Below are 15,707 nucleotides of genomic sequence, written 5' to 3' on the forward strand. Positions count from 1 at the left end.
CATCAAATTCCTCAGAACGTAACAATCCTGACAATGAGTCGAACCTAAGCCGAGAGCGCTGAATTCTAACCACCAGGGAAAATAATTGTTCGATTATATGACACCAAAAGTGCCAACTTTGCTAACACGAGTACACACAGAAGAAGACATCCTGCACTTCTTTGTCTCAGTCTAAACAGCAGCAGCATGGAAGGCATAATAAAGCAACAGTGAGCAGTCTAATCTGTGTATAAACCCCTGGGGTGAGATCTCTAACAGAGTTGTCTCTTTGCTCCCTTTGAAACTTCTAGTTTGATCCCTGAGTTCTGTTGGTCTAGGCAAAGTTTAATAATTTTTTTTTTATTTTTTTAAAGGGACAGTGCTTAAGTTTTAAGTATTTTTAATGTTTTTTTAGAAAGAGAAAAGTCACAATCTTATCTGTTCAATTTCAAAGCAAACCTGGCACAGACAGATGAACAAGACATACGTAGATGTACTATTGAACATCAGACCATGTACAAAGACAAGTCAAAACCAGCTGACAAAAAAAAACTTTTACAATTCAAATGTATAGAAAATGGAAATTAATATTGTAAATACTTATCTAGTACTGATTTAGTGTTTCACGGTGCTTTGTTCTCTGTTCATGTCTAAAGCAAAATTTCTGAATTTTTCATGTCATCAGAGAGCAGTGCATTGTGGGAGCCCTGGTGACCCTTATATTATTATAGCGGAGCGGATAAGTCACATGGGTATCTGTTTGTAAGGGCAACCAATAGAATTTTGAAGACTATGTATTAATAAGTATATGTATGTGCGTGTGTATATATGAATGGGGAAGTCAAACTTAATTTAGAAATGTACAATACAAGAATTTAGGTGCACTACTGTGGTAGATGTATACAGTGACATTGGCTATCCCTCAACACTGATGTTAGAATTGAGACATTTGCCAGTATGTCCTTATATGAAGGACACACCAGAGCCCGCACACCAACGCCTCCTGCCATTTGAGACCACGTCTTTGTTGTTGTTTAATTTAGAAACGGCAAAGTTAATCCGATTGTTCAGATAAATGTGGCCTTTATATGGTGTGAAATACATGTAAATAAAGGAGTATATACAGTTTCATTGTCCGGTGCATATGATGCCATGAATGCAGCGATCATATTGGTCATTGTGGGCAACTTCTACTAGGACTCTGACATTGTAATGTTAAAACTCAGTTTCCAGGCTTTAGACAGCCATGTATGCCAAGTAACAGTGTCCACCTTCTCTGGAATCTTTGTCTTGTTAAAATGGAGCTTAGACCAATATTTAATGCAGACAGACTTTGATCCTGCATGTACTTTTGTGTCACCCATGTTTAGATATAGTGTTTCCTTGCTCCGTTGCAGCTCACTCCCATCTTTGTCTTGTCTCAGGCCAATGATGGCCATGATGTTGCCGCCACAATGTGTGGCCACTGCATGCAACAGGCACATGCAATAATCGCATCAACAGCCCCCAGCCTTGCACCTTCTTAAGGGGAGGAAGTTATTGGGCCAAGAAGAAGGCAAGATGAAAGTGAGCCCTCAGGGAGCAAGGTAATACCTTTTCTGCTCCCCACATAATCAGGACAACTCGGTATGGACATGTTCTGCATAAAAGACCCAACAGCATACTTTAAAAAATGTTACATAAAATGAATACCTCCTGTCTATGCCAAATTCTTTAACTATAAAACACCTGTGAACAGCAGCGTACAGTTTTGTCCCTATGACAACACTTCTGACAACACCTCTCATATTCTATTTGATGTCCTCAAATCATGTCCTTTAATAGGTACTTGAAGACTGATGGAAACTACCTCTCCCTGCTCCCACTGAAAGACTTGTTCACACTTCGGAATCTCCTATTTATTCCAATTGGAGATTCCGAGGGTGGCTGAATAAGTGTGCACTAGGACTGCGCAGACATTGCTGGGCCCCATAGACGGCAATGTAATCCATGTGGTATTCTGCTGGAAGAATGACCAAGTCAATTCTTTCATCAGATGAACTTCAGCGGTGGAAAGCTCTGCTGCTGTCGCTTTATTGTGTGCACTGTGCAGCGGAATTCCATTAGGCTCAATGAGATTCTGATGCGTCTGAATATCCGAGCAGAATTTCAAAGTGGAATTCCGCTCTGAAATTCAGTAAGCTGATCCCCTGCATAATACATTATTATTACTGTACACAAGAACCTTAAAGGAGATCTCCAGCAAAAATGTACTTATCCCCTATCCACTGGAGATAAGTAGCTGATGGCGGGGGGGGTCCGACCGCTGGAGCCGCCTGCGATCACTAGGATGACAACTGGCGCTCAGTGAGGAGCACGTGCTGAATTCTCCAGGAGTTCCGAAAAGATCAGAATACAAGCTGTCAGGCATCATTGGTAGTGTTGAGCGGCATAGGCCACATTCGAATTCGCGAATATTTGCGAATATATGGACGAATATTCGTCATATGTTCGCGAATATTCGCATATTCGCAATATTTCCGTTTTATTTTCGCATATGCGAAACTAACATATGAAAAAATTAGCATATACAAAATTAACATGAGCAAAAATTCGCATATGCAAAAATGCGCGTATACGAAAATAACATGTGCGAAAATTAGCATATACAAAATTAACATGAGCAAAAATTCGCATATGCAAAAATGCGCGTATACGAAAATAACATATGCGAAAATTTGCATATACAAAATTAACATGAGCAAAAATTCGCATATGCAAAAATGCGCGTATAAGAAAATAACATATGCGAAAATTAGCAAATGCAAATTAACGAGCAAAAATTCGCATATACAAAAATGCGCGTATACGAAAATAACATATGCGAAAATTAGCAAATACAAAATTAACGAGCAAAAATTCGCATATACAAAAATGCGCGTATACGAATTTGCAAAATTAACATAAGCAAAAAACATTCGCATATGCGAAAACTAGCATATGCTAATTTTCACATATGCGAAAATTCGCACACCAGTCTCACACAGTAGTATTAGAGCCTTCTTTTTTATAATAAAATAAAAAAAACGAATATTCGTAATTACGAATATATAGCGCTATATTCGCGAATTCGCGAATAAAATTCGTATTGCGAATAGTCGCGAGCAACACTGATCATTGGCGCTCCCATGGAAAGGAATAGAGGGGGAGATTTATCAAAACCTGTGCAGAGGAAGAGTGGTGCAGTTGCCCATAGCAACCAATCAGATTGCTTCTTTCATTTTCCACAGGCCTCTTTAGAGGCCTGTGGAAAATGAAAGAAGCAATCTGATTGGTTGCTATGGGCAACTACACCACTCTTCCTCTGCACAGATTTTGATGAATCTCCCCATGAGTGTGTGACGTCTACCAGTAGACGACACAAGCTCCTCACTGAAAGCGCCATTGTCCCATCCTGGAGATGCAGGGGGGCCCCAGCGGTCAAATCCCCCACGATCAGCTACTTATCCCCTATGCTGGATGAGGGATAAGTACATTTTTGATAGAGTACTCCTTTAAGCCCTTTTTAGACAACAAAAACATGATAAGGTGACTTTTACAAAGAACTCTGGTGTTTTTCTTTAATGCTAAAAAGCCATATTCTGCAAGTCTACAAGATTACGCCTTGATCAGTTTTCAATATAATGGCCGTCCTGAAAGTATAACATTAACCAAACACTTTCTATATTGTCTATAAAAATGTAGGACTTATTTTCATTAAGTGCAAAATACAAAGGCCAAATTGTCCCCGGTAGTCTCCCTATTGTCATTCGTTCTCTAGTCATCTTTGTTGTTTCGGAACTCTGGCATGCTCCAGACTCTGCGATTGGGCTCGACTTCTCGTTCTACATCCTCCGAAATGGTCTTAATGTCACTCGTGAATGGGTAGATCCTGGCTCGGGACTTGAAGGTGGTGAGGGACAAGCTCATGGCTCTCTTTGTATTCCACTGCCTGGCAAGTTTCTTTGCATCCTCCTCTTCTTTCATTTTCTCAGAAGCTTCTTGAAGAACTGCCCGAAAGAGACGGGGCACCTCCTGCACATCTGGTTCATACTCTGCGACCATCTGCCGAAATCTGGAAAAAAATGAGGATCATTAGGAATGAATAACTTATGGATCTTTTTGGAGTAACAGTTAAAAGGAATTTAAATGTTAAAGGGGTACTCCGGTGAAAACCTTTTTTCTTTTAAATCAACTGGTGGCAGAAAGTTAAACATATTTGTAAATTACTTCTATTGAAAAATATTAATCCTTCCAGTACTTATTAGCTGCTGAATGCTACAGAGGAAATTCCTTTCTTTTTGGAACACTGATGAGATCACGAGCACAGTGCTCTCTGCTGACATTTCTGTCAATTTTAGCAACCATGCATAGCAGATGTATGCATTGCAGATGCATTGCAGATGTATGCTAAGGGCAGCATGGTGGCTCAGCGGTTAGCACTGCTGCCTTGCAGTGCTGGGGACTTGGGTTCAAATCCCACTAAGGACAACAATAAATAAAGCGTTATTATAATAACATAAGCAGAGAGAACTGTGCTCATGATGTCATCAGAGAGCATTCCAATAAGAAAAGAATATCCTCTGTAGTATTCAGCAGCTAATAAGTACAGGAAGGATTAAGATTTTTTAATAGAAATAATTTACAAATATGTTTAACTTTCTGCCACCAGTTGATTTAAAAGAAAAAAGGTGACATTTCCCTAAACAAAAATGCTTACCCATCTGGATTCCTCTTGTTGAAAAAAATCTTTGTGCTTTTATGAAATGACATAAAGGGGTTGACCAGATTGAACAACCTTTTTGAGGAGTACTTGACTCCATGATAGACCTCTTTAGAATCAGAAAACATCATAGGAGAACCCTATGTTTTATAATCCCTTTAAAGGGGTACGCTACAGCCCCAGCGTTCAGAACATTTTGTGCCAAATGCTGGGTGTGGGCTGCGGGGGTCGTGATGTCATGGCGTGGCAATGCAAGTCTATGGGAGGGGGCCGCTATGATGGGGCAGTGGAGTACCCATTTAAGAGCTGTCTCTATGATAGAACTCTTAAAATCAGAAAACATCATAGGAGAACCCTATATTTTATAATCCCTTTAAGAGCGTGCTGAAAAGATTTCTGGTTACTGGGAGTCACAGGGTCTTTACCATTTAAGTCAGTGTTCTGCTCCGACTTTGTTGACCATAGCATTCACAGCCCACTTCTCATTTCTCAAGAGCACTGCAAGAAGCTGTACTGAGACTGGTTGCTACGGACAATGATGTTTTTCTTTATTATTTTTTTAAGCTTTTGTTTTAACCCCTTCAGGACGCAGGACGTACTCAAACGGCCCCTTTACCGAGTCCTTAAGGACTCAGGACGTTTGAGTACGTCCTGTCAAATCCCGGCCCCCCGCCGCTAGCTGGAGGGGAGCCGGTGCCCGATGCCTGCTGAAATCGTTCAGCAGGCATCGGGGCATATCACCCAGGGGGTTCATTATGCCCCCCCATGTCGGCGATGGCCGCAGATCGCTGGACAATTCAGGACATTTTTTGCAATTCTGACCACTGTCACTTTAAACATTAATAACTCTGGAATGCTTTTAGTTATCAATCTGATTCCGAGATTGTTTTTTTCGTGACATATTCTACTTTAACATAGTGGTAAAATTTTGTGGTAACTTGCATCCTTTCTTGGTGAAAATTCCCAAAATTGGATGAAAAATTTGAAAATTTTGCATTTTTCTAACTTTGAAGCTCTCTGCTTGTAAGGAAAATGGATATTCAAAATATTTTTTTGAGTCCTTAAGGTGAAAAAGGGCTCAGTCCTTAAGGGGTTAAATAAAATTTGGAAATATTGATAACAAAGCAAGAAGCAATACAAATGGGTAGTATGATTTAGAAAAGCGCAAACAGGAGCTCGAATGGTTCCAAATAAAAAAAAAAAAAACAACAAACATTTCGGAGATCACTGAAGCAATCAAAAATAATGTACTATAAAATGTAAATAAAAAAAAAAAAAGAGGAGCTTCCTTTTCTCCTCCCTAGTGACCTCCCTCTAATATTTACCGCTGATTTCCTGGTCTCCGGCCCCCTCTCCCTCTTTCTCTACCTTTTCTAATCTCTCTCCCGCATGCTCCTCCTGTCTTTCCCATCCTTTCCCCTCATTCGCCCCTTTTGAGTTCTTATTTGCCATGTTTTGCCTGGACTGGTCGATTGGCTAATGATTGGCTCCCTACGATTGGAAACACTTGTATTTCTTTATTTCGTTTCACTTTGAGCCCTGTTGATGATGACTGTTTTTGTTCTCATACGTTTTAAGAAAACTTTAAAAAAAAAAAAAAAAAAGAGGAGACTGGACACAAGAGGAGGATGAAGGGGTTAATCAGGAGGTTCTGTGGGACCGGGCTTGTAGAGAGAGCTGGGACAATTGGGAGGGGACCAAGGGGGAAATTTATCAAAACCTGTCCAGAGGAAAAGTTGCTTAGTTGCCCATAGCAACCAATCAGATCGCTTCTTTCATTTTTAACAAGGCCTCTGAAAAATGAAAGAAGTACTCTGATTGGTTGCTATGGGCAACTGGGCAACTTTTCCTCTGGACAGGTTTTGATAAGTCTCCCCCCAAATGTTTTCACAAGGTTTTAGGCCCTTTAAAGTGGCCTCCAGAGAGGGCTGTACGTTTCCTTTGAACATATAATTGTCTAAATTTGATGTAGTATGTTGTTTCCCCACCTTTACTATCATTTGTCCAGCAGCAAGGAAAATAAAAGGTAAATCATTTTGGTCACTTACATGAGATGCCCTCAATAGATACATTTAAAAGGGCTTCCTCAGGATCGTGGGTCAAGGAAGAACCTGGGACTAAGTGAATGAGACTGTAAAATTGGGAGAAAAAAAACCTGCTTAATCCAGAAAAAAGTGCGGCACTGCCTTAAAGGGGTTTTCATTGGAAAAATGATTGATGGCCTATCCACGGGATCAATAGCTGGTTGGCACAGTCAAGGTGCGTGGATGTAAACCACCACTACACAATGTACAGAGCCAAAGCTTCCAGCTCCAATGCATTGTTCACATCCGGGCACCATGGCTTTGCCAATCAGTTAATTGGCAGGGGTACCGAGTATTGGAAAGACTATTAATAATTTTATGCCGGAAAAAAACCTTTAAGGCATAAAAATTAAAGGGAATCTGTTACCAGTTTTGTGGTAGTCCTAAAAAGCCACCAGGAAGGGGAGAGCGCGTATACCTTCCCAATCATGACTGAGAAAACAGTGCTTTAAAGGGGTACTCCGCCCCTAGACATCTTATCCCCTATCCAAAGCTACGGACATTATGACCACGCCCCTCGTGATGTCACGGCACGCCTCCTCAATGCAAGTCTATGGGTGGGGGCATGGCAGCCACCACGCCCCTCCCATAGACTTGCATTGAGGGGGCGTGACGCGACGGCACGAGGGGCGTGGCCGTGATGTCATAAACCCCGCCACCCTTTCCAATCGTTTGGAACAAAATGTTCCAAACACTGGGGCAGCAGAATAACCCTTTAATGTCCCAGCTGCAGCTGCTGTTAGGGAAATCGGGATAGAGAGAGAAATAAAGAGAGAGGGATAGGGAGAATTGGGCTCTTCTCCGGAGGTCCCTGTGATGGGGCCATCCCTGGCCCTGCCTCTCACCAATGATTGACAGCTCTAGCATCCAGTCAGAAGAACCCGCCTTCTGGATTTTTGTTCTAGGTTAAGCACTTTGCATGACTGTTTTCTTGGTCTTGCAAAGGACTTGTCCGAGAAGAAAGGCACATTCGCTCTCTCTGCTATTTAGGGGTACTGCAAAACTGGTGTAGGGGTACTCGGGCCCTTATACATCTTATCCCCTATCCAAAGGATAGTGGATAAGATGTCTGATCGCAGTGGTCCCACCGCTGGGGTCCCCCACTATCTTGCATGCAGCACCCACCTCTGGGAGCTGCACACAGCGGTGTAGCCTCGAAGTCTGCCGGGTCATGACTATGGGGCCGGAGTATGGTCGCGACTCCGCCACCGTGTGACATCACGCCCTGCCCCCACGCCCTGCCCCCCGCAGTCTATCACGCCCCCTCCCATAGACTTACATTGCAGGGGTGGGGCATGACGGTCATCACGCCCCCTCCCATATACTTGCATTGCGGGGGCGGGACATGACGGCCGTCACGCCCCCTCCCATAGACGTGCACACGGGGGCGGAGTTGTGACGTCACAATACTCCGGCCCAGTAGTCGTGACCCAGCAGACTCTGAGGGCTGCAGTGCTGCGTGCAGCTCCCAGAGGTGGGTGCTGCATGCGAGATAGTGGGGGTCCCCAGCAGCGGGACCCCCGTGATCAGACATCTTATAGGGCCATATAAGATGTCTTAGGGCCGGAGTACCCCTTTAAGGGTAGGGTCACATGTGCAGTATTTTGCTGCGTATCTTGTTGCGTATTTGCTGCTGCGTATTTTCCTACCCACTGGAGTCAACGGGTAGCAAAATCAGCTGCAGAAAATATGCAGCAAAATACACACGTGTTGTTACGCCGAGCGCTCCGGGTCCCCGCTCCTCCCCGGAGCGCTCGCTTCACTCTCTCCGCTGCAGCGCTCCGGTCTCGTCCTCTGACCCGGGGCGCTGCGATTCCGCTGCCAGCCGGGATGCGATTCGCGATGCGGGTAGCGCCCGCTCGCGATGCGCACCCCGGCTCCCCTACCTGACTCGCTCTCCGTCTGTTCTGTCCCGGCGCGCGCGGCCCCGCTCCCTAGGGCGCGCGCGCGCCGGGTCTCTGCGATTTAAAGGGCCACTGCGCCGCTGATTGGCGCAGTGGTTCCAATTAGTGTGTTCACCTGTGCACTTCCCTATATCACCTCACTTCCCCTGCACTCCCTTGCCGGATCTTGTTGCCTTAGTGCCAGTGAAAGCGTTCCTTGTGTGTTCCTTGCCTGTGCTTCCAGACCTTCTGCCGTTGCCCCTGACTACGATCCTTGCTGCCTGCCCCGACCTTCTGCTTCGTCCGACCTTGCTTCTGCCTACTCCCTTGTACCGCGCCTATCTTCAGCAGCCAGAGAGGTGAGCCGTTGCTAGTGGATACGACCTGGTCACTACCGCCGCAGCAAGACCATCCCGCTTTGCGGCGGGCTCTGGTGAAAACCAGTAGTGGCTTAGAACCGGTCCACTAGCACGGTCCACGCCAATCCCTCTCTGGCACAGAGGATCCACTACCTGCCAGCCGGCATCGTGACAGTAGATCCGGCCATGGATCCCGCTGAAGTTCCTCTGCCAGTTGTCGCTGACCTCACCACGGTGGTCGCCCAGCAGTCACAACAGATAGCGCAACAAGGCCAACAGCTGTCTCAACTGACCGTTATGCTACAACAGTTACTACCACAGCTTCAGCAGTCATCTCCGCCGCCAGCTCCTGCACCTCCTCCGCAGCGAGTGGCCGCTCCTGGGTTACGCCTATCCTTGCCGGATAAATTTGATGGGGACTCTAAGTTTTGCCGTGGCTTTCTTTCCCAATGTTCCCTGCATCTGGAGATGATGTCGGACCTGTTTCCCACTGAAAGGTCTAAGGTGGCTTTCGTAGTCAGCCTTCTGTCCGGAAAAGCCCTGTCATGGGCCACACCGCTCTGGGACCGCAATGACCCCGTCACTGCCTCTGTACACTCCTTCTTCTCGGAAATCCGAAGTGTCTTTGAGGAACCTGCCCGAGCCTCTTCTGCTGAGACTGCCCTGTTGAACCTGGTCCAGGGTAATTCTTCCGTTGGCGAGTATGCCGTACAATTCCGTACTCTTGCTTCAGAATTGTCCTGGAATAATGAGGCCCTCTGCGCGACCTTCAAAAAAGGCCTATCCAGCAACATTAAAGATGTTCTGGCCGCACGAGAAATTCCTGCTAATCTACATGAACTTATTCACCTAGCCACTCGCATTGACATGCGTTTTTCCGAAAGGCGTCAGGAACTCCGCCAAGATATGGACTCTGTTCGCACGAGGCGTTTCTCCTCCTCGGCTCCTCTCTCCTCTGGTCCCCTGCAATCTGTTCTTGTGCCTTCCGCCGTGGAGGCTATGCAGGTCGACCGGTCTCGCCTGACACCTCAAGAGAGGACACGACGCCGTATGGAGAACCTCTGCCTGTACTGTGCTAGTACCGAACACTTCCTGAGGGATTGTCCTATCCGTCCTCCCCGCCTGGAAAGACGTACGCTGACTCCGCACAAAGGTGAGACAGTCCTTGATGTCTACTCTGCTTCTCCACGTCTTACAGTGCCTGTGCGGATGTCTGCCTCTGCCTTCTCCTTCCCTGCTGTGGCCTTCTTGGACTCTGGATCTGCAGGAAATTTTATTTTGGCCTCTCTCGTCAACAGGTTCAACATCCCGGTGACCAGTCTCGCCAGACCCCTCTACATCAATTGTGTAAATAATGAAAGATTGGACTGTACCATACGTTTCCGCACGGAGCCCCTTCTTATGAGCATCGGATCTCATCATGAGAGGATTGAACTTTTGGTCCTCCCCAATTGCACCTCGGAAATTCTCCTTGGACTTCCCTGGCTTCAACTTCATTCCCCAACCCTGGATTGGTCCACTGGGGAGATCAAGAGTTGGGGGTCCTCTTGTTCCAAGAACTGTCTAAAACCGGTTCCCAGTAACCCTTGCCGTAACTCTGTGGTTCCTCCAGTAACCGGTCTCCCTAAGGCCTATATGGACTTCGCGGATGTTTTCTGCAAAAAACAAGCTGAGACTCTACCTCCTCACAGGCCTTATGATTGCCCTATCGACCTCCTCCCGGGCACTACTCCACCCCGGGGCAGAATTTATCCTCTCTCTGCCCCAGAGACTCTTGCCATGTCCGAATACGTCCAGGAGAATCTAAAAAAGGGCTTTATCCGTAAATCCTCCTCTCCTGCCGGAGCCGGATTTTTCTTTGTGTCCAAAAAAGATGGCTCCCTACGTCCTTGCATTGACTACCGCGGTCTTAATAAAATCACGGTTAAGAACCGCTACCCCTTACCCCTCATCTCTGAACTCTTTGATCGCCTCCAAGGTGCCCACATCTTCACTAAATTGGACTTAAGAGGCGCCTATAACCTCATCCGCATCAGAGAGGGGGACGAGTGGAAAACGGCATTTAACACCAGAGATGGACACTTTGAGTATCTGGTCATGCCCTTTGGACTGTGCAATGCCCCTGCCGTCTTCCAAGACTTTGTCAATGAAATTTTTCGTGATCTGTTATACTCCTGTGTTGTTGTATATCTGGACGATATCCTAATTTTTTCTGCCAATCTAGAAGAACACCGCCAGCATGTCCGTATGGTTCTTCAGAGACTTCGTGACAACCAACTCTATGTCAAAATTGAGAAATGTCTGTTTGAATGCCAATCTCTTCCTTTTCTAGGATATTTGGTCTCTGGCCAGGGACTACAGATGGATCCAGACAAACTCTCTGCCGTCTTAGATTGGCCACGCCCCTCCGGACTCCGTGCTATCCAACGCTTTTTGGGGTTCGCCAATTATTACAGGCAATTTATTCCACATTTTTCTACCATTGTGGCTCCTATCGTGGCTTTAACCAAAAAAAATGCTGATCCCAAGTCCTGGCCTCCTCAAGCAGAAGACGCCTTTAAACGACTCAAGTCTGCCTTTTCTTCGGCTCCCGTGCTCTCCAGACCTGACCCTTCCAAACCCTTCCTATTGGAGGTTGATGCCTCCTCAGTGGGAGCTGGAGCTGTTCTTCTACAAAAAAATTCTTCCGGGCATGCTGTCACTTGTGGTTTTTTCTCTAGGACCTTCTCTCCAGCGGAGAGGAACTACTCCATCGGGGATCGAGAGCTTCTAGCCATTAAATTAGCACTTGAGGAATGGAGGCATCTGCTGGAGGGATCAAGATTTCCTGTTATTATCTACACCGACCACAAGAACCTCTCCTACCTCCAGTCTGCCCAACGGCTGAATCCTCGCCAGGCCCGGTGGTCTCTGTTCTTTGCCCGATTTAATTTTGAGATTCACTTTCGTCCTGCCGATAAGAACATTAGGGCCGATGCTCTTTCTCGTTCCTCGGATGCCTCAGAAGTTGATCTCCCTCCGCAACACATCATTCCACCTGACTGCCTGATCTCCACTTCTCCTGCCTCCATCAGGCAGACTCCTCCAGGAAAGACCTTTGTTTCTCCACGCCAACGCCTCGGAATCCTCAAATGGGGTCACTCCTCCCATCTCGCAGGTCATGCGGGCATCAAGAAATCTGTGCAACTCATCTCCCGCTTCTATTGGTGGCCGACTCTGGAGACGGATGTTGGGGACTTTGTGCGAGCCTGCACTATCTGTGCCCGGGATAAGACTCCTCGCCAGAAGCCCGCTGGTTTTCTTCATCCTCTGCCTGTCCCCGAACAGCCTTGGTCTCTGATTGGTATGGATTTTATTACTGATTTACCCCCTTCCCGTGGCAACACTGTTATTTGGGTGGTCGTTGATCGATTCTCCAAAATGGCACATTTCATCCCTCTTCCTGGTCTTCCTTCTGCGCCTCAGTTGGCTAAACAATTTTTTGTACACATTTTTCGTCTTCACGGGTTGCCTACGCAGATTGTCTCGGATAGAGGTGTCCAATTCGTGTCTAAATTCTGGAGGGCTCTCTGTAAACAACTCAAGATTAAATTAAATTTTTCCTCTGCATATCATCCCCAGTCCAATGGACAAGTAGAAAGAATTAACCAGATCTTGGGTGATTATTTGCGACATTTTGTTTCCTCCCGCCAGGATGACTGGGCAGATCTCCTTCCATGGGCCGAATTCTCGTATAACTTCAGGGTCTCTGAATCTTCCTCCAAATCCCCATTTTTCGTGGTGTACGGCCGTCACCCTCTTCCCCCCCTCCCTACCCCCTTGCCCTCTGGTCTGCCCGCTGTGGATGAAATTTCTCGTGACCTTTCCATTATATGGAGAGAGACCCAAAATTCTCTCTTACAGGCTTCTTCACGCATGAAGAGGTTCGCGGATAAGAAAAGAAGAGCTCCCCCCGTTTTTTCCCCTGGAGACAAGGTATGGCTCTCCGCTAAATATGTCCGCTTCCGTGTCCCTAGCTACAAGTTGGGACCACGCTATCTTGGTCCTTTCAAAATTTTGTGTCAAATTAATCCTGTCTCTTATAAACTTCTTCTTCCTCCTTCTCTTCGTATCCCTAATGCCTTTCACGTCTCTCTTCTCAAACCACTCATCCTCAACCGTTTTTCTCCCAAATCTGTTCCTCCCACTCCTGTTTCCGGCTCCTCGGACGTCTTCTCGGTCAAGGAAATTTTGGCTGCCAAAAAGGTCAGAGGGAAAAATTTTTTTTTAGTAGACTGGGAGGGTTGTGGTCCTGAAGAGAGATCCTGGGAACCTGAGGACAACATCCTTGACAAAAGTCTGCTCCTCAGGTTCTCAGGCTCCAAGAAGAGGGGGAGACCCAAGGGGGGGGGTACTGTTACGCCGAGCGCTCCGGGTCCCCGCTCCTCCCCGGAGCGCTCGCTTCACTCTCTCCGCTGCAGCGCTCCGGTCTCGTCCTCTGACCCGGGGCGCTGCGATTCCGCTGCCAGCCGGGATGCGATTCGCGATGCGGGTAGCGCCCGCTCGCGATGCGCACCCCGGCTCCCCTACCTGACTCGCTCTCCGTCTGTTCTGTCCCGGCGCGCGCGGCCCCGCTCCCTAGGGCGCGCGCGCGCCGGGTCTCTGCGATTTAAAGGGCCACTGCGCCGCTGATTGGCGCAGTGGTTCCAATTAGTGTGTTCACCTGTGCACTTCCCTATATCACCTCACTTCCCCTGCACTCCCTTGCCGGATCTTGTTGCCTTAGTGCCAGTGAAAGCGTTCCTTGTGTGTTCCTTGCCTGTGCTTCCAGACCTTCTGCCGTTGCCCCTGACTACGATCCTTGCTGCCTGCCCCGACCTTCTGCTTCGTCCGACCTTGCTTCTGCCTACTCCCTTGTACCGCGCCTATCTTCAGCAGCCAGAGAGGTGAGCCGTTGCTAGTGGATACGACCTGGTCACTACCGCCGCAGCAAGACCATCCCGCTTTGCGGCGGGCTCTGGTGAAAACCAGTAGTGGCTTAGAACCGGTCCACTAGCACGGTCCACGCCAATCCCTCTCTGGCACAGAGGATCCACTACCTGCCAGCCGGCATCGTGACACGTGTGGCCCTATCCTTAATCTAAGTCTAATACACATTGGAGGAGATTGATCAAAACCTTTGCAGAAGAAAAGCCGTCCAATTGCCCATTGCAACCAATCAGATCACAGCTTTCATTTTTCAGAGGCCTTTTTCAAAATAAACAGAGCGATCTGATTGGTTGCTATGAGCAACTGGGCAACTTTACGCAGCAGCAAATACACAGCAAAATACGTTTTGATAAATCTCCCCCTTTTAAGTTAAAACTCTAGAAATCCTGTGTTGCTTGCTTGGCGTGTCACATCACACGTGCTTCATTCTTTCTGATATTCTGCAGCACATGACAACAAGCGTATGATTTCTCCCCAAAGGTGTTTTTGTTCTTTTGATGATTGTCACCGGTTCTATGATTCATGAGACTTTCTCCTCTATTGTTCTTCACGTTCTGATCTTAAGCTCTAATTACTTTTTTACTGAATAGAAAATGAAATAATGAAATAGATAAAATAAATGGTATAACAGGATCTTGTATACTGGGGGATGTGAGGAAGGCAATAAACCATGTATTTGTACAACCATGGACTTTGTGGAAAAGCAGAAAATATGTATATATATATATATATATATATATATATATATATATATATATATTGCCTCGGTTACGGTCAGTGTAGACAAATTTACAGTAAGGATATGTTCACACTACGTAATTCCCGCGGAATTAAGCGAACGGAATTACGCGCTGAGAACATAAACATCAGTGTGAATGGGTTTCCGCGAGACCTATCCACCGCTGAAATTGTACCGTGCAAAGAAAAAAAATGTTCATTCTTTGCGCGGAAGTCCACGAACACTGCATAGCCGTCAATGGTGACGGCGCAGTGCCGCCCGGTCCTACAGCCGAAGTATTTCGGCGGCAGCCGCCAGAATGGAATCTACGCTCGCGGAATTCTGCGAGTGAAGATTCGGTTCACAATCCATAGTGTGAATGGGCCCTGAAAGGTAATGGAAGGGCCCCATGGGATGGGCCCCCCATTCCCCCCTCTTCCAGGTTTTAGATAATAAAAAAAAAAAAAAAAAAAAAAAAAGAAGGATAGTGAAGTAGGTGAAGGATATAAAGGGTTAACAGTGTTATTAACTTGTACTTGGAGTCGTTTATTACAGGTTGTTGCTGTTGCTGGGCAGAAGAAGAGGAGTTACGGATTGGCTACCTATGCCACGGCGGGAAAACAGAATTCTATTTAAGAAAAGGATGACTGGGCAGTTGGCTAGTCAAAGAAGAGTTACCTGAAGAAATAACAGCGGCCCGTCCCTCCCTCCCTGTCACGGTCTGTTTGTTGAGGGGGTCACCAGTTGGGTGGACATAGATACATATTGAAGAGTGGGGTATGTCACCCAGATCTGCTGGGTGGACAGCTTTGGTGAAAGAGTTTTACTAGTGGTTTAATTTGATTGATGGTTTATAGGTTAATTATTATTATGAATTATTGATGGTTATTTAATGGTTATTTATTAATAAGTTAATTATTTATTTACCCTCAATAAACGGCCGTGGCCTTTTTACCCCATACAAGTGTATGTGTT

At 46.4% G+C, this 15,707-nt stretch overlaps 1 protein-coding gene across 4 annotated transcripts in view; it reads right to left on the minus strand.

Moving 5' to 3' along the window:
- Nucleotides 1-3,306: 3,306 nt before the first annotated feature.
- RD3 (RD3 regulator of GUCY2D) overlaps nt 3,307-15,707 on the minus strand; it is a 78,326-nt gene continuing 65,925 nt past the window's right edge. For all 4 annotated transcript variants that reach the window (XM_056568251.1, XM_056568250.1, XM_056568249.1 and 1 more), the window contains exon 3: nt 3,307-4,072. In XM_056568251.1, the coding sequence (XP_056424226.1) occupies nt 3,775-4,072 (298 nt within the window). In that variant the 3' untranslated portion in view covers nt 3,307-3,774. The remainder of the gene's footprint in view (nt 4,073-15,707) is intronic.

This window comes from Hyla sarda, chromosome 3 (assembly GCF_029499605.1).
Source record: "Hyla sarda isolate aHylSar1 chromosome 3, aHylSar1.hap1, whole genome shotgun sequence".
NCBI classification, from domain to species: domain Eukaryota; kingdom Metazoa; phylum Chordata; class Amphibia; order Anura; family Hylidae; genus Hyla; species Hyla sarda.